Here is a 24,266-nt window from a genome sequence, read left to right on the forward strand (position 1 = left end):
AATACGGCAGATGAGGTAAAACTTCATAGCCCAATTTGTTCAACTTCTGAAGCGTTGGCTGTGTAACATGAAGTCAGAAGTTGTCGTGAAGAATCGAGCCCCTTCTGTTGACCAATGCCGGATGCAGGCACTGCAGTTTTTGGTGCATCTCATCGATTTGCTGAGTGTACTTCGCAGATGTAATGGTTTCATCGGGATTCAGTGAGCTGTAGTGGATTAGCAGACCACCAGTGACCATGACCTTTTTTTGGTACAAGTTTGGCTTTGGGAAGTGCTTTGGAGCTTCTTCTCGGTTCACCAGCTGAGCTGGTCATTGCCAGTAGTTGTATAAAATCCACTTTTCATCTCACATCACAATCTGATCAAGAAATGTTTGTTGTGGTTACATTGTAAGAGAAGACGAGACATCAAAATTGTGATTTTTCTGATTTGCAATCAGCTCATGAGGCACCCACTTAATGAGCTTTTTCACCTTCCCAGTTCACTTCAAATGCCGAATGACTCCAGTATGCTTGACGCTGGGTTCTTCAGCGACTTCTCGAGTAGTTCACGAGGAACAGCTTCCATGATGCTCTCAACTGTAGTCGTCAGCTTTCAATGGCCGGCCACTACGCCCCTCACCTTCAAGGCTCTAGTGTCCTTTGCAAAACTTCGTGAGCCACCAGCGCGCCGCACTCGTTAGCGCCTCCTGGCTGTTGACGTTGCAAGTTGTCTGTTGCTTTACAGCCCATTTGAAGTCAAGTAAAAAAAAAACTCTCAAATTTGCTTTTTATCTAATATTTCTCCAGTCTAAACATAAAATAAACCACAAGTAATAAGTCATTAGCAAAAAACAAAGCAAAATATGCACATCAAAATGATGTGTAACATTACCACATTTATTTTAGAATTTATTCCAATATCAGACGGCAAAGTTAACAATGAAAACCATAATTACTTTTGCACCAACCTAATACTTTGGCCGCCTAAACATCTCTTCCTTTAAAAAAAAAAAAAGTAAGCACTCCCCAAACAGCAGTCCCCGACCATTCTCCCAACAAGCTCCTCAATACCGCCTTATTATTCAAACACCGGTTCTTCCCTGTTTTGTATAGCTGATGGCCCTTTAGAGTTTTGGGAATTTAAACCACCCACTGGCCCACAGACACTATCCATATAAAAATCCAAAACACCACCCTTGGTTCTCTGGCGAAACTATCAAAAAGTACAACACAATCAAAACAATCTTAAACCATTTTAAAACTGTGGACAATGAACAAAAAGGAAGAAAAGTAACTGAATGTACGTTTGAATGGATTTACACTTGAGATCACATCTCCCGACGCTAGCAGACTCTCTACTTGCTTAAAAAACAAAAAAACAAAAAAAAAAACAAAAAGGAAAGGATTTCAATTTCAACCCTAGTTGGCCAGAAGGTGCAGACACAGAATTAATAACGCTTTCAATATTAAGAAGCTGGTAAAAATCCTGACAGGTTAATGGAAATAGTTTAACTAAAGATTCAAGCAAGAATTCACAGGCTGTAATGCACTGATGAACACATACCAACTCTAAGCCCTCAATTTCTATAAAATCATGATCTCAGATTAAAATCTCTCAACAGAAAATATCACAGAAGGGTCTGATAATCTAAATGGTCAATTCACAAAACTACAGTATCTGTACTCTTTTAGAGGGCAATCCTAAAACATAAGTATCCTTTCCAGAATTTGGTTTACTAAAGCTATCAAACCAAAAGTGATAAGATCAACTATTGCAAAGAATTTCTCCAATCACTATTCTATACAGTAGTTTCAAAAATAATGCAAAAGTCACAAAAGTATTTAGTTGTTAATTTGAAATACAAAGGCACAAATAACAGTGGACATTCTGAATTAGTAACGTGTCAAAAAAAAAGACTGCAAAGTAGTAACAGCTGTAAGACAGCACTGCTAAGTCACTTCAGTGGTGTCAGACTCTGTGCGACCCCACAGACGGCAGCCCACCAGGCTCCGCCATCCCTGGGATTCTCCAGGCAAGAACACCGGAGTGGGTTGCCATTTCCTTCTCCAGTGCATGAAAGGGAAAAGTGAAAGTGAAGTCGCTCAGTCGTGTCCGACTCTTAACGACCCCATGGACTGTAGCCTACCAGGCTCCTCCATCCATGGGATTTTCCAGGCAAGAGTACTGGAGTGGGGTGCCATTGCCTTCTCCGAAGACAGCACTACAGTGTTGAAATTATTTTATATAATTATTAAATAACTATTTTGAGAATAATTATTCTCATCATTCCATGAGAAGAGACCTCAAACTGCCAGTGAAAGCTTTCCTAAATAAACTTGAAACAGTCACAATTTATTTTATCTATAAAACAGTCCCCCTTTGTCACTATAATTCTATAGGAAATTAAGTCTTGCAATGGTATTTTTATTGACCAAGTCTTCAATCAATCCTTCCAAATCTCAGAACAAACAGGATACTTTACCTTCGAAAGATGAAAGAAAAAAATTTCCCTGTCACGAAACAAGTTAAAAAAAAAAGCAGCTAATAAATTGAGAAAATTCATTTTCTAGCATTTCTTTCTCCTGGCAACTCTACCCTAACAAGTTAAGCACTAATATAGATAATGCTAATATTTAAGCCATCTTCCTCTACTTTAGCACTCTCTCAATCTTTTAAATATATCCCTACTAGTGACACCACCTTTCTTTCTTGGAAAAGTCTTTTTTATGTTAGCATATTATTTACCCCACTAGCTACCACTGATTACTGTCTGTAATCATTTCCCGATTCTACTATGAAAAGCACTTAGCATTCTGTGGAATCACAGAATCTGGAGCTGGAAATAATCAACCAGCTCAAATCCTCAAAAGCTAGACTTCAGTTAGGCTCCGTGCAATAATAAAAACAACTTGTTAAAACTTTTCATCTTCTCTACAGAGAAGCTGTAAAGTTAGGCAAAGTTCCCAGGTGGCTCACTGGTAAAGAATTCACCTGCCAGTGCAAGAGATATGGGTTCAATCCCTGGTCTGGGAAGATCCCACATGTCGTGAAGCAATTAAGCCACAACTATTGAACCTCAGCTCTAGAGCCCGGGAAGCCCAACTAGTGAAGCCCGTGTGCCCTGGAGCCCCAGCTCCACAGCAAGAGAAGCCACTGCAGTGAGAAGCCCGCACCACAACTAGAGAGGAGCCCCCCCACCCCCCTCACTAGAGAAAGCCGTCGTGCAGCAAGGAAGACCCGGTAGGCGGAAATAAACACATTTAAAAAATTTTAAACAAAACAAAACTGCTTGCGTTTTAACCCAAGTTCTGTCACCCTGCACACACCACTTTACTTAACCCTCGCAGGCCCTCAAGCTTCCTGAGTGGTTACAGGAGAAAACAACAGTGCTTCTGAAATGAGTCAACGCGGGCCAAGCGACCATCAGAAGCCCTGGTGTGTAGGGCAACTAGTAATCACTTAAGAGAACAGTTACTTAAAAAAAAAAAAAAACAGGACAGCAATTTTAAAGACAACTTTTAAGTTCAACGATTCATTCTGAGAACTTTCAAGCGCCTGTTCTTATACTTCACAGCGTTGCTGTCGCTGTTCAGCGGCTTGGTCGTGCCCGACTCTTTGCGGCCCACCAGGCTCCCCGACAGTGGAATTTCCCAGGTGAGAATACTGGAGGGAGGTTTCCGTTCCTTCTCCAGGGGTCTTCCGGACCAGGGATCGAGCCGGGGCCTGCTGCCCGGACAGCTGGGCTCTTCACCCCTGAACCACCAGGACGGGTAAGGTGGGGAGGCGGGGGCGCGAGAACCAGAGACCCGCAGAAGGGAGGCCACGGGCGCGCCCGGCCGGGAGCCCGACCCCCGCCTTCCTCGGGGCCCAAACAGCTTCATGCTGAACCCAGACCCGGAGTCGCTGCTGACGGTGGGAAGTCTGATCGCGGCCGGGCAGCCCGCTGCTGGGACGCACAGAAAGCATTCGGGCACCCGAGGGCTGCGGAGGGAGGGCAGCGCGGCCAGGCAGGCAGGCACCAACAGGCACACCGCGGCGCCTGCCCTCACCGTCTCCGGACGCGCTTCCCCGCCTGCAGGATGACGCGGCCGCGCCGGCCGGCCCCGACGACCGCCGGGGCCGCTCAAAGTGCCGCCGCGCCAGCACACCCGGGCCCGCAGCCCGCGGCGGCCGCGCATCGCGGGCACGCCGCCCCGGGGAAGGGCTCCGGGGCCGCAAACAAAGGCCCCGGGCGGCTCCGCGCTCTCCCGGGCGCTCGCGGCCCGGCGCGCGGCCTCCACCTCCCCGGGGAGGTCGCGGGGCCGGCGGGCGGTCGGGCACAAAGCGCGCCTGACCCCAGGGCCGCGCGGACACCTGCCGCCGCCTCCCGGCCGCCCGCCGGGCCCCGCCCGCCTCCCCGCGGGCTCCGCTCCCGCCCGCCCGCCCGCCCGCTCCCCGCTCCGGGCGCTCCGGGCCCGGCACCGCCCCTGGAGCCGCGGCTCCCCGAGACGGCCCCTTGCGCGGCCCCCGTCAGCCCGGCCCCGGCCCCGGCCCCGCCGGCCCCCGCAGACTCGTTACCCGGCCGAGCCCTCGCCGCCGCACCTCACGCCTCCTGCGGCAGTAGCGGCAGCCGTCTGGGCTTCGCTCGCTCCGGGACTGCGCCGCCGTGGCCGCCAACAACGCCGCCCCCCATTGGCCGAGTCCGCTGTCACCGCCCTCCTCGAGCAAACCGGGCTGCTATTGGACCAGCGCGGCGCAAGTCCGCTACGTTTCGGCGCCGCCAGCGACGGCCAATCGGAGGCCGTCCCGGGACGAGGCGCCGAGGCCCGCGCGCTAATGCAAATAAGGGCGTGTGACGTCACCGGGGCCCGCTCCCGCGCTCCTTCCGCCTCTTTAAGGGGCGGGGGCGCGTGGGGCCCACGTGGAGGGCTCCTGCCGCTGCGCACCCCTCTATGCAACAGGGGCTCCACCCCTTTCGCCCCACCCCACCCACCCCTGCCTGCGCAGTCCATTCCCCACCCCAATCGCCCAACTCCTGGGCTGTGCAGGCCCCCACCCCCGACTCGGGCGCGCTCCACTCCCCTCCCCAGCGCCCCGGGGGCCTGGGCAATGTCTCGAATTCCTCCCGCGCCCCCTAGTATCCCGGGTTGAGCTCCACTCCCAGGAACGCACGCTGACCCCGCCGACCTCCGCGATCCCGTGGCCCAGGCCTACCCCCTCAGGTCCCCAGGCTGGTCCTGCCTGCAGGGCTTGGTGCATGGGGCTCCTTCTTCCTTCCCTGCCCTACCCCGCACCCTCACGGGCCCTCCCAGGGTAGCGCCCAGGCCCGCGTGCCCAGCGTCTCAGACTGGTTCTGGCCTGGCCGACACCCCCCCGCCCCTCGACCAGAGGGAGGGCTGGGCCGCTGGGGTTGGGGTACCGACCCCAGCTTCCCCACGACACAGTTCCTGGAAAACTTAAAAAGCGCTTGAGTGAGATGAGGTGACAGTTCGGTGGAAACTCACGTCCCGCAGGCCCGGCTTCTGACTGTGTTTCTGGACACGCTCTTCAGTTGAGGGGTCGTTTCGGTCCCTTTCCTCCTAAACTTTCCTTTCTTTGAATGAGGCTGCTCCTGAAACAGGTTCTAACTTTGAGCAAGTTGCATGGGGCGAAAGTTGGAAACCATCTAGAGGCTCCTGTTGGACGGACTAGTAAGGACAGACAGTCAGTAACCACAGGGTGGCCAGCGGGTGCCCAGGTGTGACCCCCAACGCGGGGACCTGCATCTGTATTGGGAGCGGGTATGGGATCCCAAGCCTTACTTGGCTTTTCTGACTTTTCTGCAGTGACCTTGCTTTGCTTTTGGTAAGGATGGGGCAGAGCTGGGGGAGGGGGCATAAACTGCAACAGAAAAGAACCCCAGAATTTTCAGGTTTGGGGGTCTTCCTCTTCCTGTTTAATAAAGACTCATATTCACGAGACCACTGGGTCTGGCCCTGCCCAGATGTCGGGGGTTGGTGCAGGTGGCAGGGAGCTGGTGGAGCAACCCCCCCCGACTAGTTGGTTGAGCAGGCTGTGGAGTGACCCCTGGACCTGGTCCTTGCTCCACTGGCTGCAGTGAGGCGGCCTCTCCTTCCCCAGGTCACTTTAGTGAATTGGTGGGAAGGTGGACAACCTTGTCCAAAGCCTTTCTGTCGGTAGCAGGACTGAGAATGCTGTCCCAACTTCCTGTGGCTGCCACAACAAAGGGACACAAACTGTGGGGCTTAGAAAACACAGCAGCCTTGTGTTCTCTCACGGTTCTGGAGGCTGGAAGGCAGAAATCAAGGTATCACAGGGCCCAGTTCCCTCCAGCGGACTCCCGGGGAGGACCCTTCCTGCCTCTTGCAGCTTCTGGAGTCTCTGGGCTGTGGCTGCATCTCATGGGCTTCTCTGTCTCCACAGATCCTCTTTAAAAAATAAAATCAAGCCAAAGCAGGGGTTTAATTCCTAACGGATTGATGAAGTGACATTTTCCAGTAAAAGAAGATGAAGATCATTCTGAGAAAGTCAGAATTATATTTAGGGCTCATGAGAAAGAATCGAGTATTATCAGGAATCTTTTTAAAAGCACAAAATATTTTATTTAACATATGACCAAACAGTTCACAATATCCCGACTCAAGTTCAGAAACACAATTCGTGTGTGTATGCTCAGTCGCCTCTGACTCTTTGTGACCCCATGGACTGCAGCCCACCAGGCTCCTCTGTCCCTGAAATTTCTCAGGCAAGAATACTGGAGTGGGTTGCCATTTCCTCCTCCAGGGGATCTTCTCAACCCAGGGATGGAACCCCGGTCTCTTGTGTCTCCCACATTGACAGGTGGATTCTTTACCACCGAGCCACCTGGGAAGCAATGTATTAGGAAAATATTACCCTCATATTAGTCCTTTATTAATATAGTTAGTTGTTATTTAGTCCTGTGCTCCAAAAATGATATCTGAAACATCTAATTACTCTGCTCACAAGCTAAGCAAAGGACTTTATTTTGAAATATAAAAACAAAAAATTGAAAGAATTACAAAGGATGAACCTTAGTTACGCATTTTGCTGCATTTGTGTCTAAAGAATTCAAATACTACTTCTGCATTAGGGCCCCTGGATAACTTTACATGAAACTTTATTCTTTTTTAATGAGACTCTTTAGTCCAAGGAGTTTTAGGTGCTAGGATGGACACCTAACTTGCTGTCGTCACCGCTGAAGTCAAGAGATGTATTAACATGGCATAGCGTCTGTAGGAGGTAACAGATAAATCCATAGAAGGAAGTGAAGTGGTTTTCTCGAGGCCACATTACTTAAGGAGCAAAACTGCTAGGAGTTGAGTCTGTTCCATTTTGGAAAGTACATCATGACTCTGAATTTAAAGGGTTCTCTGGGCTGACTTTTCTTGTTCTTATTTTTGCAGATATTTTCTGTATTTCCAACTACCAGAGGCGAGGACCATCAGTTTTCCAGATCCCCTATCTTCCTGTTTCACATCTGTATATATGTTCTTGTTTTAATATAATTTTTAAAATTTTTGTTTTTTGGTAGCACTGGGTCTCTTGCTGTGCGGGCTTGCTCTAGCTGCAGTGAGCAGCGGCTACTCCTCACTGCAGGGGGAAGGTTCTCATTGTGGTGGCTCCTCTGGTGGAGCACAGGCTCTAGGGCAGGCAGGCTTCAGCAGCTGCAGCTCATGGGCCCTGGAGCTCCGGCTCAGTAGTTGTGGCAACTCCCTCAGTAGCTCGGACCATGTCCCCTGCACTGGCCGGCGGACTCATCCATTGCACCGCCAGAGAAGTCTCTGTCTATATTCTTGTTACAGTGAGATTATTTGTTTTCCCCACTTCCTCAAGGGCACTTTCAAAGCTTTTTGAGCTACCTTGGAACAAATACAGTACTCTCAGAATACAGTTAACTGTAAATGACTATCCAAATTTTAGGTCTGATGAGTAGTTCCTTCTTTGTGATTACTCTTGCACAGTCCCGAGGCATGCAGCCTGGGGTGTGGCGTTTCTGTTGATCCGGTTTTGCTGTGGCTGCTTTTGGTTAAGGTTAAGACTTACTGATAACATGATCAGCAGAATCAACTACAGCAGGGACAATAAGGAAAATCATCCAGCCCAACAAGGACTGTGCAACTTCTATGTGATATTAATACATTAAAGTGGGAATCACAGGACCTCCCGAGTGGTCCAGCGGTTACAACTTCATCCTCCACCACAAAGGGCAACTTAGCCCCTTAAAAACAAGCCAACAGCTTTATCTGGGATTCAATGGGAGAAAAAGCCGCGTGTCCTTATTAGAGGAAAATGTTCTGTTGGACTCACGTGGGGATGCTGTGTGTCTATACAGCATGTTAGGAGTGATTGAAAGTCTTGTCCAGTGTAACTTTGAAAGTGTTAAGTCGCTGAGTTTTGTCCGACCCTATGGACTGTAGCCCATGAGGCCCTTCTGTCCATAGAATTCTCCAGACAAGAATACTAGAGTGGGTAGCCATTCCCTTCTCCAGGGGATCTTCCCAACCCAGGGATGAAACCCAGGTCTCTGCACTGCAGGCAGATTCTTTACCTTTTGCGCCACCAGGGAGGCCCCAAACTCTCATCCTACCTGGTGACATTGGGACCACTGTTCCTTGTAAATCATGAACCATCCAGAGAGTCACCCTGTCCTGGATTTATGATCTTGAGAAAGACATTCACCTTCTTGGACGGTAGTTTCCTCATCTGCTAAAGGAGATGAGTGACCTTTCAGACCTTTTGGTGCTACCATTCTGTGATGCTAGGGAATACAGTTCCATGCAGGCAATGTATTAATATATAAAAACATTTTGCTCAAGTGTCTGTTCTGATGACCCCAGCCGCATTCCAGGACCTGCAAATAGCTCAAGGTGGCTCATGGCCCTAAAGATAGCGCCTGGGAGTCCCGCTGGGAGGTGAGCCCGGGCCGGTGCCCCGGGATGTTCGCTGGGCCAGGCAGCACGCCGAGTCCCCACCTGCCCATGGGCGTGACAGGCAGATGTCGGGCTCAGAGTGATGCCATCCTTGCCATCCCAAGCCCCCTGCCTGGGTCGGACGTCTCAGATCTCGGGCACTGGGTCTTGGATTCCCCAGCAGAAGCGGGAACCGGAGCCCCCTGCAGCTGGCCTCGTCCACAGTGGCTCTTTGGAAACCGCACTGGGTCTCTTCGTCTGTCGTGAGATCAGGCAGCCATCCTCACCTGCCTGCACTCTGACTGTATTTTCTGCCCCGCTCCCCACATTACAGCCACAGATGGATTTACATTAAGCAACCTGGCCCTGGAGGGGACCCTGGCCCTCGCCTCTTGGGGGGCCACTGCTCAGTGAACAGCCCCCAGGGCTGGTGGAAGAAAGGGAGCATAGGTCCCCAGGAGCACCCGTGTGCCTCCCCAGGGTGGTGGCACCCAGGTCACGATGCTCTCATGACAGATATGTGGACACACGGAGGAAGTGGACAACCACAGTATACCGACATCAGAAAACGTCCCGTCTATTCCGTGCAGAGAGAGGGGTGCCCTACATGGGGTGTGTCTGTAAACACACACCCTCAGAGGGAAGGAACCAGGAGCTTGTCCCCAAAGTGTTACAGGCTGACTCAGAGATGGCCTTAAGGAGACACTCAGTCGCTATTTTATTCTGGTGGTTTTCTGCATGATTTGATTTTTTAAAAAAATATTTGGCTGTCGGGTCTCAGTTGTGGCACGTGGACTTTCTAGTTGTGGCCTGCAGTCTCAGTGGTTTTGTCTTGCTCTCAACTGCCCTGCAGCATGTGGGCTCTTTGTTCCGCGGCCAGAGATCGAACCCGCATCGCCTGGCATCGCAAGGCAGATTCTTAACCACTGAACCACCAGGAAGTCCCATGATTTGACTTTTGTAAATTTTTTTTTTAAAATAATGAAAACATGAAAGATTTCTCTCTGGGGAGAAGCAAGAAGACTTTGGGTTTCCCAGGCGGTGCTAGTGGTAGAGAACCCACCTGCTGACGCAAGAGATGTAAGACACGTGGGTGCGACCCCAGGTTGGGAAGACCCCCTAGAGGGGGGCATGGCAACCCCTCCAGTGTTCTTGCCTGGAGAACAGGGAGCCTGCGGACTATGGTCCACAGGGTCACAGAGTTGGACATGACTGAAGCAAGTGAGAACGCACCCGTGCAGGAAGACAGTTCTGGCTCTTAAAGCTGGAAAGAGGTTTCACATACACACTTGAAAGAAACAGAATTTTACTGGTGAATTGATATTTTCCAAGTTAAAAAACAGTTTTTAACCCCATCTTGTTCCAGAAGGTTCTGCTATGGCTTGTGAGGGTACAAAGACCAAATGCAAAGGGGACACCAAGGACTCTCCTGACCAGGCTTTGGTGGGGTGGGGAACCTCCTGGGCCCCCCCCACACACACCCCCTGCAGGCACCCTGGCCGAGGCTAGCCCCCCACCCCCCACTCCATCCTCTGCAGCTGCGGGGCAGAGTTGATGTTCTCCACTAAAGACAAGAGGGTGAAGGACCTCCCTGGCGGTCCAGTGGTGAAGACTCCGTGCTTCCAATGCAGGGGGCGTGGGTTCAGTCCCTGGTCAGGGAACTAAGACTCTGCATGCTGTGTGGCCATAAACAAAAAAAATAAGCAAATATATAAATAAAATAAACACGAGAAGGTTCCCTGGCAGCACGTTACAAAGAATATCGGGTCGTGAAGCGTCTGGAACACAGGAAGGTAGAGAGGATGACCTAGGGGACAGATCTCGGTCACTCAGATGTGACGAGCATGTGCTTGACTGGCTTCAACCGCTGTTTTGGCTGAAGACGACTGACAGGCCTCACACCTCGCTGTCCTAAACTAAGACACGATGACACAGCCCGCACGATTGCGCTAACAGAACTGAGAATCCCTTAGTCCCACCACACCCGGTCCACATGTGAAAGTCCCCAGACATCTCTGCGGCAGGTTTGTTCGGAACCATCAAGGTCCACATGCTGGAGGTGGTGGTGGAGTTTCTTGGGTCCCCCCTCCTGGAGGAGTCTCTCCGTCTCTCCATGGGCACCGCCTGCCCGTGTCTGGCTCCACAGTGCAGCCTGTGAGCAGGACGTGAGGCGGATGGCCTCCTCCAGGAGGGGCCCCCGACCAGGGGCAGCGGCCTCACCCTGGGGACTGGAGGAGGCGCGCTCTCCAGCCTCAGCTACGTCCGAGCCAGGGTCTGCCTGAGTGGCACGGGTCCGGAAGCTTTGCTCAGTGCTGGCTGGCTCTGTGTTCTTAGTGGAAAGATCTCTCTGTGCAGGTGAGCCGGGCTCTCCCCTGCAGGGGACCCCTCAGGCCGACGTGTCCCTCTGGGGGGATGCGGAGACTGACAGATGGGGTGGAGGTGATGGGCAGAGCTCGGCGTTGTGACAGGTGCACCTTTCCTGGTCCCCGTCACCTCCGAGCCATCCGCGGGATGACGCGTCACCATCATGAGAACCGTCAGCTCCCAACTTTTCAGGGGGGCTCTCGGCGTGCACCGCTGGCCCTGGCCTGAGTCGGGACTGCACTCAGGGCCCGGGAACGGAGGCCGTCCAAATGCCCTGTTCCATCCGCTCGGCCTGCTGCCCCTTTCAGCCAGGCCACTGGGGGCCCTGAAGTGCAGTTTCCGTGGGGGGAGGGAGATGTTTAATCCTGCCACTTAGGAAAACCAAGTTTGTGGGCCACATGTTCCCTCCAGGGGTGACAGGTATTGCATCTTGGCCTTCTTTGCCCTCGAGGGCAAGTGTGGACGCCCGATTTCAACGGCTCCTTCTTTTCAGTGCCCAGGTCCTCCCAGACTGGGCCGGGGGAGGCTGCTGAGGCTTTTGACTTTGAAATAACAAGAGGTTCCAGGAAGCTGCAGCAGAAGGGGCCCTCCACGTGATTTCCTGATGCTCAGTCTCACCCAAGATTAGCGCCCGGAGACCAGCCCTGGGGGCCTGGCCCGAGGCGTGGATTTCTGCAGCCACCACTGCGGCCGAGGGGGGAGGGATCCAGACTGCCGGCCGCGGTGAAGACCCCTCCTGCTGCCCTTTCTCGTCGGCCCCCCGCCCCCCCGGCCCCAGGCCCCAGCAGGTGCGCTCTCTGCACCTCTGGGCTCTCGAGGAGGGCATCTCACTGGATCTTGCCACGTGGGACCCTCTGCCCAATGCCCTGGAGACCCCTTCACCGCCGTGCAGTTCCTGGTCTGCCCCGTGTCTTCCTTCCTTCCTCCCAGGAGGGGGCTGCCACTCAGAGCCGAACCACCCGGTGCTCACGCTCACCAGGGCAGCCCTCAGCCTGCAGGGCCGGGAAGCGCCCACTGTTGACAAGCTGAGGGCGAGTGCCTGCTGCTTCCTCCCTCTGGGACGCCTCCTCTCCCCTCCTCTCCCGCGGGCCTCGGGCCTCGGGGCTGCTGACATCCTCACACCCCGCAGGGGTGATGGCCACGCGGCGCTCTGCGCATTGACACCGCATCGGGGTCCCGCGTGACTCCTCGGCTCTGGCCTCGGAACATCCCCCGGCAATGTGCAGCCAATGTGCGACCTACGGAGCCGCTGTGACCTGGTGAAGGGGATGCTTTCCTGAACGGCTGCCGCCCTCTTCCCCACCCCTCGCCCTGCCTCCGGCCTTGGGGGGTGATGGGGGGCTCCCAAGACCTCTGAGGTTAGCCACCCAAGGGCACATGGTGCCTGTCTCTCTGGGGAGCACTGAGGCCATGGGCCTGGGGGCTCCACCCAGCACCCCGGCTCCAGAGCGCAGACCCCACCCTGACCGCACCCATTGGGGGCCCTGACCACGACCCACCAAGCGGGGCCAGGCTCGACGATAAGGTCGCCGTCACATCAGCGCCAAGTGAGGGGGCGGCTTGCTAGGCAGCGCTAGAGAACCGGCCTGGGCTTGTCTGACTGTCGTGGGGCTTTTTTTCTTACTGGTGTTTATGTTTTTTGTAGTTGAACATATCAGTCCCTGGATTGGAAAGATCCCCTGGAGGAGGGCACGGCAAGCCACTCCAGTATTCTTGCTTGGAGAACCCCACGGACAGAGGAGCCTGGGGGGCTATAGTCCACGGGGTCACAGTCGGACACAAGTGAAGTGCCCTAGCACGCACACCAATACCGACACCCAGAGCCTGTGCGTGTGGGGTGTGGGGTCCCACTCTCGTGCTCCCCATGGGGCGGGGCCCCCAAGTGCAGCCAGTGCCACTCGGCATGTACTCCCACCTGCTGTGGGAGCACTACTCCTGTGGGCAGGCTACAGGGGTGCAGGGTGAGCACGCCCACCCCTGGGCATGGCCAACACCCCCCCACAGGCCAGGTCACTGCACCCTGACTGCCACACGAGAACGGGATGGTGACCCGCAGCCCATCTGCCTGGCCCCGATCACTGCATCGTGGTCCTCGCAGAGCCCCCGTGGCCCCCCTCGGTGCCCCGCCTCGACCAAGGCTGGAGACACGCCTTGGAGCTCAGTGGGGATTCTCCTCCGGGACTCAAAACGCGTGAACGGGGGTGGGGAGGACATGCTCCCAGGCAGGGACCCAGGGACGCCGCTGCCCCCACCTCACCCAGGCAGTGCTGAGCCGGCCCTGCCGCCCACCCGCCTACAGGATCGCCGTGGAGACAGCACAGCAAGCTGAGCTAGCAGGACCCGAGTGCCTGGCCGGGCAGGCTTTGTGTGTGGCGCCAGCAGGCCCTGCCAGTTTGAGCCTGTCTTTCTCCTACTCAAATGCCTCCCAATGCACCCACACAGCAGAGATTAGCTGATAGCCATCTGTCCTGGGGGGCGGGGGACGGTCCTCGGCTGAAACCACTCAGAGGTCTGAGCCCCCGCGTCGTGACCTGCTGACCCAGCAGCCCGGCCAGCCCGGCGCGCGCTGACCGTGCAGGCTGACGGCAGACAGAGGCCGGCCCCCGGTTGGGAAGACTTTATTACTGACGACTCAGAGCAGGAGGTGGCCCGGACCTCTGCAGACAGACTCTTCACTCGGGGCCGAGGGCCACTGTAAACAGGCGGGAGCACGGGCGGGGTCCCGGGGGGTCACAGGGAGCCCCCGTTCTGAGCCAGCTGTAGGTACTCCAAGTGCAGCTTCTCCTGTGCCTCGAACAGCTTCCTCAGCTTCTTGGCCTGCCCTTTGCTCAGCTCTTTGCCTTCCGTGTCGTGTGTGGGCAGACCCTGGGGCGCAAGAGCACGGTGGTGACCCCGGGCACCACCCTCCCACCCACCACTCTGAACCCAGCACCCCGATCCGTGGTTCTGGGGCCTCTGGGGAGCGACCGTCTCGGGGGTGCCCTCCCGCCCGGGGCTGAGCGGCACGGCGCCCACCTGGGTCGGCGGCCTCCCTGCCGGCGTGAGCTAAAAAGCACACAGCAAACACAGACAAGAGCATGAGGGGCCGGAGGGTCTTGGGAGGGGCCCGCTGCGGAGCCCCTGGCCGAGGGCACGGCTGTGCCACGCCCTCCAGACGGTCTGCGGGGACAGGCTCTACAAACCCATTAACCAGCCCCGGCCAGAGCCCCGGGCCGCACGGATGGAGGGCGGTCCTGCACATGGGCTGGACCTGAACAGCCCCCACGAGCCCACCTTCCTGGGCAGAGACGCTCCTCAGCCAAGTTCAAACCCCTGCCATCCCCGTTTCATGGTCTAACAACATCCTGAAAAGAAAAAAAAGGCTCCTCTTACGTTTTCGTCGAACTTGGAGTATTTGTCACTTTCCGATAAGAACATCTCACTGGGTGGGATCTTCATCTTGGCCAGCTTCGCTGCCTGGAACACACACGTGGGGTCACTGCTCCAAGCCCACAGGGGGCCCCGCGCCAGCCCCCAAGTTCAGGGAGCGACAGAAAGACGGAGGAGACACCCAGGCAGGGGGAGTTAAAGGCGGAAAGCGGAGGTTTTCTGAAGGACAGAGGGATGCGGGGCGCACGGCAGGGTCAGGGCGTCGGGCGCCGTCCTGCAGCCGTGGCTTCGGCCGCCCCCCGGGGCTCCCGGCCTCCCTGGGCACCGTGTGAGGACACGGGAGATGGGTGGGGGAGCAGCTAGGCCGCAAGAGACACAGACGGCAGCGCGGGGGTCAAGGTGCCTTCCCGCCGGGAGCCCCCCCACAGGCAGACGCTACCTCCTGCTCCCGTCTCTTCCTGGCGGCCTCCTCTTTCTTCCTCCTCTTCTCCTCTTCAGCCTGGCGGACAGCAGAGCCCCGTGAGCTGAGCCGCCCAGGCCCCGCTCGAGGCGGAGGGCGATGGGGCAAGCCCCCTGAGGCCCCCTGCCCATCCCCGCTCTGGACACAGGGCAGGGAGTGGGCACCACACGTGCGGTCACCCACAGCACGGACACCATGAAGGGGAGCAGAGACCCGCCCGGCCGTGCGGCCCCATCCGGGGGGCGGGCACCTGGGTGCTGGGCTGTGTGCCCGGGGGGAGCAGCCTGGAGCTGACCGTGGGTCCGCTGAGTCCCCCGCCGCGCGCACAGCCCTCCTGGCGTCCACAGCGGCGCCCCGGGGCATGGGGCAGCCCCGCTGCCTCACCACGCTTCTCCCGGCCCCCCAAACTCAGCTCGACAGGGGTCTCCTCCTACGGCCTCGTGAGCCCACCCCCGTGAGCTGTGCCCAGCGCTTCTGAAGGGTACCAGTTCCATATCTGTTTCTCTGGAGGACACCGAGTCCCCGAGAACGGGCTCTGTCCTGACTCGTGGAGCAGTCCTGCTCCCGGAGGTCCAGGACGTCTGAGGTTTGAGAAGGCCGTGTGCTGGGACGGATGGAGGGGTAAAACACACTCAAGTCCCCAGGGACAGGGCGGACAGAGGTGTGACCACACCCCCCCGGGGACGGGGAGGATGGAAGGGTTAAACAGTCACCCCTAGGGCCAGGGTGACACTTTAGGCGACAGCCACATGTCTGCAGGTCACCAGAAGCAACAGACCCTCCCTCACGCTCTGCACCTTCATTAGGAGCTGATACTGTTGTGCAACTGCAAAGTAGTGACCTAGCTGGTCAGTCTTCCCTTTCGACATTTACAAACACCGGTGCTTTAACAAGAGTGTAACCACTGACTCGTACAAGGTGAAGAGCATCCACGCCCGTGGTCATCGCGGGCTCAGTCAACACCCAGCTCCGGCCATTGCGGTTTCACTCACCCTTTTCTTTTCTTCTCTCTCTCTCAGTAAGGTGTCTCTGTCCACCAGCTTGACCACAGTCGGCAGTCCTGAAAGGCAAACGGCCGTGGGACCCTATGCCCACCGCTCCTGCCCTCAGGGCCCCCAGAGGGAAGCACGGAAGCCCCCCCTTACTGCGCCCACAGACCAGACGTTAACTGCGCTGTGGGGGGACTTGTGGCTCCAGACTGGACAGCCAGGCATCACAAAGTGAAAGACTTTCTCCTGAATGTTTAAAACCCGATCATTTTCCCTGCAGCCCACACCGCAGCCAAGTCAAAAGACAAGCTGTGAAACTTGCCGACGATCCACACGACACAGGCTGCCTCCCGAGGGACAGGTCCCCGCAGAATCAGGGGCGCCGGGCAGTCAGGCCACAGGAGCAGAGCCCCAGATGTCATCTTTCAGACAGAGGAGGGGCTGGCGTGATGCCTAAGGGGCACGATCCGGTCCCGGGGACCCCATAAAAGGCAAGATGCCCTTGGACCCGTCCCAGCAGATCTCCCAAAAGCCAGCCTCGCCCAGCAGCCCCCACCCGGCGTCCCCCCATCACAGCCAAGGGACCCACCTTCGTGGTCTTCCAGCCGCACCCCCAGCTCAGGCAGGACATCGTCCCTCAGGGTGTCGCTCAGCTGGAGGACCTCGGGCACTATGGGCAGAGGACACGGCTCAGTCCTCAGGTGCGGGAGCACCTGGGCACTCTCTGCGGGCGGCGGAGGCAGGTGAAGCTGACTCGGGCACTGTGGTCGCCGCTGAGCGCAGAGCAGCCCCCCGGGACCCCACAGCCCAGGCACAGCTCAGGGCCCTGCTGAGCGGCGGGCACACGGGCTGCCCCGAGGGCCCTGAGTGGGGACAGCCCGGCAGGACGGCAGGCACAGGGAGACCAAGGCTCCGCTGCACAGAGGGGTCCCCCGGTCACCCAGGAACACTGAGCCCCAGGGAAAGGGCGCAGCGATCCTGGGAGAGGCAGCCGCGTCCCTCCACCCGGGACCAGGGACTTGCTCCGAGCCCCGAGGTCCCAACCAGCCCCGGACCGGCTCCCTGCTGTCGGTGTACAGCAGCCGGCCTGGGGACCTGTGGGCAGGACCCAGAAAGGCGGGAGTGGAGGCGGGGCTCTCCAGGGACCGACGTGCGCCTGCAGGCTGGGGTGACCCCCCCATGGCTGTCCGCGTTTCTCACCCAGAGACCAGGCCAAGCAAGGGACAGAAAAGGGCCCCCACCCCCGACCCTGCCTTGGGCACCAGCGCTCCTGGCCCGGACTCAGCCCACCCGAGGGAGGGGGCCGCCAAGAGCCGGGCTTGAAGCAGCAGAGGCTGGCTGGGCCCCAGCTCTGAAGGGCCCCCCAGGAGGTAAGACAGACTCAGAGCAGGCAGAGCGGGCAGGGCAAGCAGACCCCTCAGGAGGCCCCGGGCCGGCCTGGACAGGCCCTTCAGGTCTGGACAATCCTAACCTGTGCGTTAGTCTCTCTGTTCGTCCTACAGCCAACACGAGCGACCCCTGGCTCACTCCCTTCCCTGCCCAGGAGAGGGGGGACCCTGTGACAGTCCTGTAATGGCCATCACACAAGGCCCCCCGAAGTGCCGACGCCCAGCCAGGCCCCGTCCGCGGGAGGTGCCCAGACCAGGGAGGACACAGCGGGGAGATGCTGGCCTGTCTGCACTGGGGCGTGAAGGGCTTTAAGGGGTCACCCCAGCTAAACCCGTTCCTGCCAACGCTAAGAGCTGCTCGGTCCGAGACCCTCCGGCCCGAGACCCCAGCCCTGGGGCACGGCAGATTCAGCTGCAGGCAGATCTGGGCCCGCGGGCCCCCCTCCTGCCCTGTGCGTCCCTCCCCGCAGCTCTGACTGTGGCCGCGTGATCGCTCGCTCTCCAGTCCTGTCTCCACGTGTCCCCAGGACCCAGGGTGCTCCCGCCGCCTGCTGGGGCCCCCCCCACCTGTCCACTCACAGGTGAATGAATAAACGAGCACCTTGCACGTCCCCTGGGACGTCCGAGCCCCAGCCACACGCAGCCAGTAGGCAGTCTCCTGCCTCCCGACGCCCGTTCCAGCCCCCAGGCAGGACTGCGGGGACAACAGTCTTTATATCCGGTTCCTCCTCTCATTCTGCCCTGGGGGGCCCTCACTCAATGGGCCCCCCACCCAGGAGACCCTGTGGCCTGGGGGCGGGACACACCTGCCGGGGCCCCTGGGGCGGGCCTCTAGGTGGGCTCCGCATCTGCACAGGGACCTGCTCTGGTCCACAGAGCACAAACCTCCCTCCAGGCTCTCTCTCCAAACCTGTCTGTTACTTTAGGGCTGCTTTCTCCCCACCCTCCTCCGAGTCACCGGTCTGAAGAGGGTCTAGTGCCCAGAACAAATACAGAGCTCTGACAACTCAACAGCAAGACAAAGGGCCCAACTGAAAACGAGCAAAGTGCCTGAACAGACACCTCTCCAGAGGGATGTACAGACGGCCAAGTAACTGGTCGCTAATCATCGCTTTATGCAAATCACAGCCACGATGAGATACCATCGTGCACCCACTAGGATGGCTGTAACGATAATGAACAGAAAATGACAGGTGTTTTGACAATGGCTTGGAGAAAGTGGAACCCTTGTGCACCGCTGGTGAGTGCACCATATGTAATGGCTCAGCTGCTACGGAAAGAGCTTTGCAGGTCCTCAAAAAGTTAATGGGCTTCCCTGGGGGCTCAGATGGTCAAGAATTTGCCCTCAATGCAGGAGACACGGGTTCAATCCCTGGGTCGGGAAGATCCCCTGGAGATGGGAATGGCTACCCATTCCAGTATTCTTGCCCAGAGAATCCCATGGACAGAGGAGCCTGGCGGGCTACAGTCCGTGGGGTCGCAGAGTTGGACACGACTGAGCAATTTTCAGTACACTCACTACAGAAATGTTAAACACAGAAATACTGTATGGTCCCTCAACTCCTCTCCTGGGCGTGCACCCAGAACACCTGAAAACAGGCACCCAAGCTGATGCTTACACATGCACGCTCACAGCAGCGCTGTGTACCAAAGGTGCCAACAGTCCAAACGCCCATCCAGGGCTGAACAGGGGAACGGACGTGGCACGCGCATCCAGCGGGCAATCACTGATTTACAAGGACGGGAGCTCTGTCCCGCACTACAGCACGGGCAACCTCGGAAACAGTCTCCGGAGAAGCCAGACGACAGCCCCAGCGAACAGGAGGGAAGGGCGCTGCCCCCTGCCTCTGTTGGCAAAAATCCCCATCTTTATCTCTGCACGAGATGCAAAAGAAGTCTGGGAGAGCAGAGTGGACTTAAGAGACGGGAGAGCTGGGTCAGCATCCCAGGGATTCTACTGCCCCTGGAATCTCTCTGAACTTCTTGGGGAACAATGGGCAAAACAAATGAACAAACAAGGCCACAGGCTGTAGTTGGTGTTGTTCAGTCGCTAAGTCAGGTCCCACTCTTTGTGACCTCAGGGACTGCAGCACGTCAGGCTTCTCTGTCCCTCAGTATCTCCCAGAGTTTGCTCAAACTCACGTTCACTGAGTCAGTGATGCCATCCAACCATCTCGTCCTCTGCTGTATGATCTGTTCGTGGAAAATGCCCACAACAGGACAACCCAGAGACAGAAGGCAGGCTGGGGGCGGCCGGAGGCTGGGGGAGGGGAGCGCTCTGGAGGGTGGAGCCGTTGGGGGAGCGGAGGGGACGGCGCTGCCCAGGACAGGAAGGCGTCGGAGCCCCACGGGCACCTCAACGTGGCCGCTTTTACATCACGCGAATTTCACCTCAGTAAACTACTTTTTTTTTTTAAGGGAAAACCCCAGCTGGATATTTTTGAGAAATTCAATAAACTGACTCTTAAACGTATGGAACAGATGTCTGAGAACAGCTCACGTGCCCCTAAAGGAAGAGCACAGAGGGGGAGCCGGTGTCTGGGAGGGGAAACGCTCGCAGGCGGAGACGGAAGGGGCCGTCCCCGCCACCAACACGGCAGGAGTGAAGCCAAGGCTTCCGCCCGGCGAGTCCAGGCTGGAGGAGCGGCCCCCCAGCCTGGGGCGGAACCTCGTGCGAAGCCTGGACCGGAGTGGAGGCGGCCCCAGGGAGGGAGGTGCTGGGACGGCCGTGGGGGGGACATGGGGGAGCGGGGTGGACGTGCACAGAGGGCAGGCGGCCAGGGGCCAGCGGGGCTCCCGAGAGGACGCAGCTATATGGCCCCCATGGAGGCCAGCAGAGGAACACGGGCTCCCTGGTCGCGGGCCCGGGGGCGATGTCCCTGGGATACCTGGCAGAGAGTGCCAGCCACGGGGACTTCATGGCCCTGCAGATGCCAAGCTCTGAGTCCCGCTCCAGGAGGGAAGGAGCATGCCCCGCAGTGGCCATCTGCAGGAGCCCCTCGCCACCTGCATGGCCCAGGGCTTCGCGGCCCACCACAGGGTCAGGTCAGCCCTGCTGGTCGTCCGCGAGCCCAGACCACCAGAGTGGGAAGCGGACCGCCTCTCTGATGCTGTTAGCGGCCCGTGTGACAACCGCTCAGAACCGCCCGAGAGGACACGTTCGGACCCCCTCGTCCTCAGGCTCTTGGCCGCGCACGAGGGGCAGGCGGGGTGCAGACCCCAGAGCCGCCCCAGCAGACGCTGTGCAGTCACCACGGGCCTCTGTGGGCAAGGACAGGACCCTTCTGGTCCCCAGCCTGCGGACGCCCCAGGGAGCAGAGCCGAGCCCCTCCAACAGCAAGTGTGGACCCCTCGGTGTCCCCAGGCCCGCCCAGCCGCCCGCCCTCAGGGACGCGCGGCGTCTACACGTCTGACGGGAGGCGGGGGTGGCATCTACACGCCTGGATGCTGTACGGGGGAGCGGTGTGAGCAGAGGCCGGGAACGCTGCTCCCCGCTGAGCGCCCAGGACCGCCCAGGCGCCGCCTCACCTCTGTGCTCGCGGGCGATCCGGCGTACTCCTTCCCGGAACTCCGACAGCACCTGCAGGTACGGCATGACCGTGGACTCCAGCTGCAGAGAGAACGTTTGGGTCGCTGTGACCGGTGCCCTGCTTGTGAAGGCCAGAGCCCAGCACATGTGCCTCAGGGCGGGGCTGCCAAGGGACGTGCGAGCCCGCCCCCGACACGGGGCCCACAGACGTGGGGGCGCCTGTGTGGTGGCGCAGGCAGGACAGTGAGAGCCCCCCACCCCCACCCCCGGTGGCCTGAGCCCAGCAGCACCCCGCCCGGAGCTCACAGGAGCCTGGTCTCAGACGTCCAGGAAGGAACACGGTCCTGGGCGCCAGGACAGCAGGGAGTCCTGGCCTAGGAGGGCTTTACTCACATTGAGGCTGGTTCCAGCTCCTCCTATGGGGAAACCCAGGGAGCTTTCCTCTTCTATGGCCCCAAAGATCTAGGGAAAGAAGCAAGCGTGCAGGACATGAGGTTGAGACGGCAGGCGGGGACTGTGTCTGGGAGGAGCAGGCAGCGGTGCCAGAGGCCCGGCTCGGCAGGGCGGTGGGGGGCAGTTAGAGACAGAGACTGAGGCTGAGCTGCCCCTCCCACCGCTCCAGGACGGGTCCCGGTTCCCACTGCCCCTCTGGCCCCCAGCCGAGGCCACTGGACCACAGAGCCCCGTGAAGGGACCCCCGGGACTCGTCAGCAGGAGGAGGGCGTGCCGAACGACGCGTCAGGGCCGCTCGCAGGACAGCACTTGTGCTCGTCAAACCCCAGACAAGGGGGACGAAAGCCGAGGCGGAGAGGCTGGGGGCACAGCTCCCGGGACCCCCGGGCCCCTAGTGGAACTGGCACAGGCCGGCTCACCTTCAGCATGTGCATGAGGTAGTGGGCGATGCTCTCCAGCAGGACGCGGTGGGGCCTCCTCCGGGCAGCCTTCCGGGCCGCCATGTAGAGGTTGCACTGGCCGACCAGAGCCCGCATCTCCTCCAGGACCGTGCGCGTGTCGATGTTGTCACAGAGTGCTTGGTGAACCGCGGCCTTCTTCTTGTAAAAGCTGAGCGGGAAGAGGCAGGCAGGGAGGGGTGTGGGGGGGTGGTGTCAGACAGACAGCTCCGCCCGGGGCGGCCCACACTGTGTGGTCCTGAGCGCGGTTCTGCACGGACAGCAGGAACAGTGTCACCAGCTGCCCCCCCCCGACCCCCGTCAGCGGGTATGACGCGGGGACCTCGCGGGCCCGCAGAGAAGGTGCTGCCTCACCTTTTGTTCAGCTCTGTCTCCTCGTCCTCCCACTTCTCAAACTGAGCGGCCACCTCCACGGGGGCTCGGAGGAGGTCTTTCACGTTTAAGAAAAACTCCTGAAGTTAGAAAACCCCATTCAGGAGGATTTCCGAGAAGAGCCCAAGCTGCTCTGAGCTCCCCCACACCCCGACACACAGCAGGAGGCAGTAAGGGACCGAAAGGTTTCTCTGCAGGACCAGAGTCCCATCTCGGCCTTGGGGCCCCTTGGGGCGGCCAGCAGGTGGGCCTGTACGGGAGGCGCCCATGCAGGCAAGATGGGGCGTCTAGGGAAAGCGGCTGAGCCACCCCCCAGCTCAGCACCCGCGTCCCCTTTTGTCCGGCACGAGCGAGGCCCTTGCAGGGCCAGGGGGCCCAGGGCGAGACCTACGTTGAGGAGCCTCTCGTACTGCAGTGCCGACTCCATGGTGTTGGCCGAGTAGTCCAGCGTGTCCTTCCACGAGTGCATGAGGAAGGCCAGGCGCAGCTGGCGGGCTGCGGGCAGAAAGGCAGCCCTGAGGCTCCAGGCCGGCCGCACCTGCCCGGACAGGGACGCCAGGGTCTCCTTACCTGAGTGCTTCTTCAGGGCGTCTTTAATGGTGATGAAATTCTTGAGCGACTTGGACATCTTGCAGCCCGCGATGGTCAGGTGGCCCGTGTGCAGGAAGTACCTGACCCAGCAGTCATTCTCAAAGTAGGCCTGGGCACACGGGGCAGGAGGAGCGGGAGCAAGGGTCAGGGGTGCCTCTGCAGGCCCGAGGGGGTGCAGACGGGGGGGACCCCTGGGCTGGGCGGGGCCCTGGCAGGAAGTAAGGACTGGTGGGTCTGGGCCTGCGCTACAAACGCCAGGCTGCTCATGTGTGAATCAGATCAAACAATCCAATTTAAACGCGACTCAGAGGCCAGGCTCTGCTGGACAGCACTCACCGCCCACCGCCCCTGCCCACCCACCTGCCCGAACAGTGACCGCAGCCCCTACCTCTGACTGCGCCAGCTCGTTGTCGTGGTGGGGGAAGCGGAGGTCGAAGCCCCCTCCGTGGATGTCCATCGAGGCTCCCAAGAGGGTGCTCGCCATGGCCGAGCACTCGATGTGCCATCCGGGGCGCCCCTGGGGACCCACACTCGGTGAGGGACCGCCCCCGCCTGGCCTCCGTGTCCGCGACCCCCAGAACCCGAGCTCCGCGGGAGCGGGGGGTCAAGTCCCACACGTGGCAAGACCCAAGGGGACGGCAGGCCGAAGAGGTCACAGCGAGCTCCGTGAAGGATGAGGCCGTATCACCGCCAGACCCCTGCTCCGACACCCCCGCCCTGTGGCTCTGGGCCACCGGGACTGTCGTCACAGAGGGCGGACCCGTCCCCAAGAGCTCAGGTCAGAGGCCGTCGGGATGCAGGGCTCCGAGGCGGGCCAGTCCCCCCACACTGGCCACAGCAGGGAGGACACAGTCCCAGGAAGGGAGGTGACGACCCCACGGGGAGTGGGCCTTGCGGGGACGCGTCTCCCCACCCCCGGCCGGCGCTCACCTTGCCCCAGGGGCAGGGCCAGGACGGCTCCCCAGGCTTGGAGGCCTTCCAGAGCGCGAAGTCGTTGGGTGACCGCTTCTCACTCAGGCGCTCTGCGGAGACGCTCAGGTCGCCTGCGGATGCAGGGAGAGTGGGATTGTCTCAGCCCAGGGACGAGGGAGTCACGTGCTTATTACCATGGTCATGCCCTCCTTCAAGTTCACCATGACCAGAGTCTGGAACTGCCCAGGGTCCAGTTACGAAACCCTGACTGTAGCTCAGAAGCCAAGGCCTCATGAGCCGGCGTCTAAGGGCCATGACCTCCTCAGGTCATAAGCCCAGGGCCTGGACCCCCACCCTGGCCTCCCGCTGCCCCGCTGCCCCCCGGCCCCCGCGTCAGGATGATGACGGAGCCTGGTATAGGCGTGAGGTGCTGTTCTCACGGGCCTGCCTCGGGACCCCGGCTTGTGCAAGCAGGGTCCTGTACTAACAC

At 58.6% G+C, this 24,266-nt stretch overlaps 2 protein-coding genes across 91 annotated transcripts in view; both read right to left on the reverse strand.

Moving 5' to 3' along the window:
- NAP1L4 (nucleosome assembly protein 1 like 4) overlaps positions 1–4,624 on the reverse strand; it is a 48,715-nt gene extending 44,091 nt beyond the window's left edge. For 25 of the 50 annotated variants that reach the window (XR_014067865.1, XM_081537801.1, XM_081537807.1 and 22 more), the window contains exon 1: positions 4,564–4,624. The gene's annotated coding sequence lies outside the window, so the exon portion shown is untranslated. Of the gene's footprint in view, positions 1–4,532 lie in introns of all 50 variants that reach the window. The other 25 variants (XM_081537802.1, XM_081537824.1, XM_081537797.1 and 22 more) reach the window with 2 other exon arrangements.
- A 9,233-nt stretch (positions 4,625–13,857) lies between these two features.
- CARS1 (cysteinyl-tRNA synthetase 1) overlaps positions 13,858–24,266 on the reverse strand; it is a 43,391-nt gene continuing 32,982 nt past the window's right edge. For 36 of the 41 annotated variants that reach the window (XM_081537748.1, XM_081537747.1, XM_081537728.1 and 33 more), the window contains 13 exons: positions 23,795–23,907; positions 23,253–23,381; positions 22,844–22,973; positions 22,665–22,768; positions 22,256–22,353; positions 21,863–22,052; positions 21,384–21,452; positions 20,990–21,071; positions 16,663–16,743; positions 16,077–16,144; positions 15,064–15,123; positions 14,628–14,711; positions 13,858–14,120 (listed from right to left, as the gene is read on the reverse strand). In XM_081537748.1, the coding sequence (XP_081393874.1) occupies positions 13,986–14,120; positions 14,628–14,711; positions 15,064–15,123; positions 16,077–16,144; positions 16,663–16,743; positions 20,990–21,071; positions 21,384–21,452; positions 21,863–22,052; positions 22,256–22,353; positions 22,665–22,768; positions 22,844–22,973; positions 23,253–23,381; positions 23,795–23,907 (1,343 nt within the window). In that variant the 3' untranslated portion in view covers positions 13,858–13,985. Of the gene's footprint in view, positions 14,600–14,627; positions 14,712–15,063; positions 15,124–16,076; positions 16,145–16,662; positions 16,744–20,989; positions 21,072–21,383; positions 21,453–21,862; positions 22,053–22,255; positions 22,354–22,664; positions 22,769–22,843; positions 22,974–23,252; positions 23,382–23,794; positions 23,908–24,266 lie in introns of all 41 variants that reach the window. The other 5 variants (XM_081537752.1, XM_081537751.1, XM_081537749.1 and 2 more) reach the window with 1 other exon arrangement.

This window comes from Giraffa tippelskirchi, chromosome 10 (genome assembly GCF_054371585.1).
Source record: "Giraffa tippelskirchi isolate mGirTip1 chromosome 10, T2T-mGirTip1v1.2.pri, whole genome shotgun sequence".
Lineage (NCBI taxonomy): Eukaryota > Metazoa > Chordata > Mammalia > Artiodactyla > Giraffidae > Giraffa > Giraffa tippelskirchi.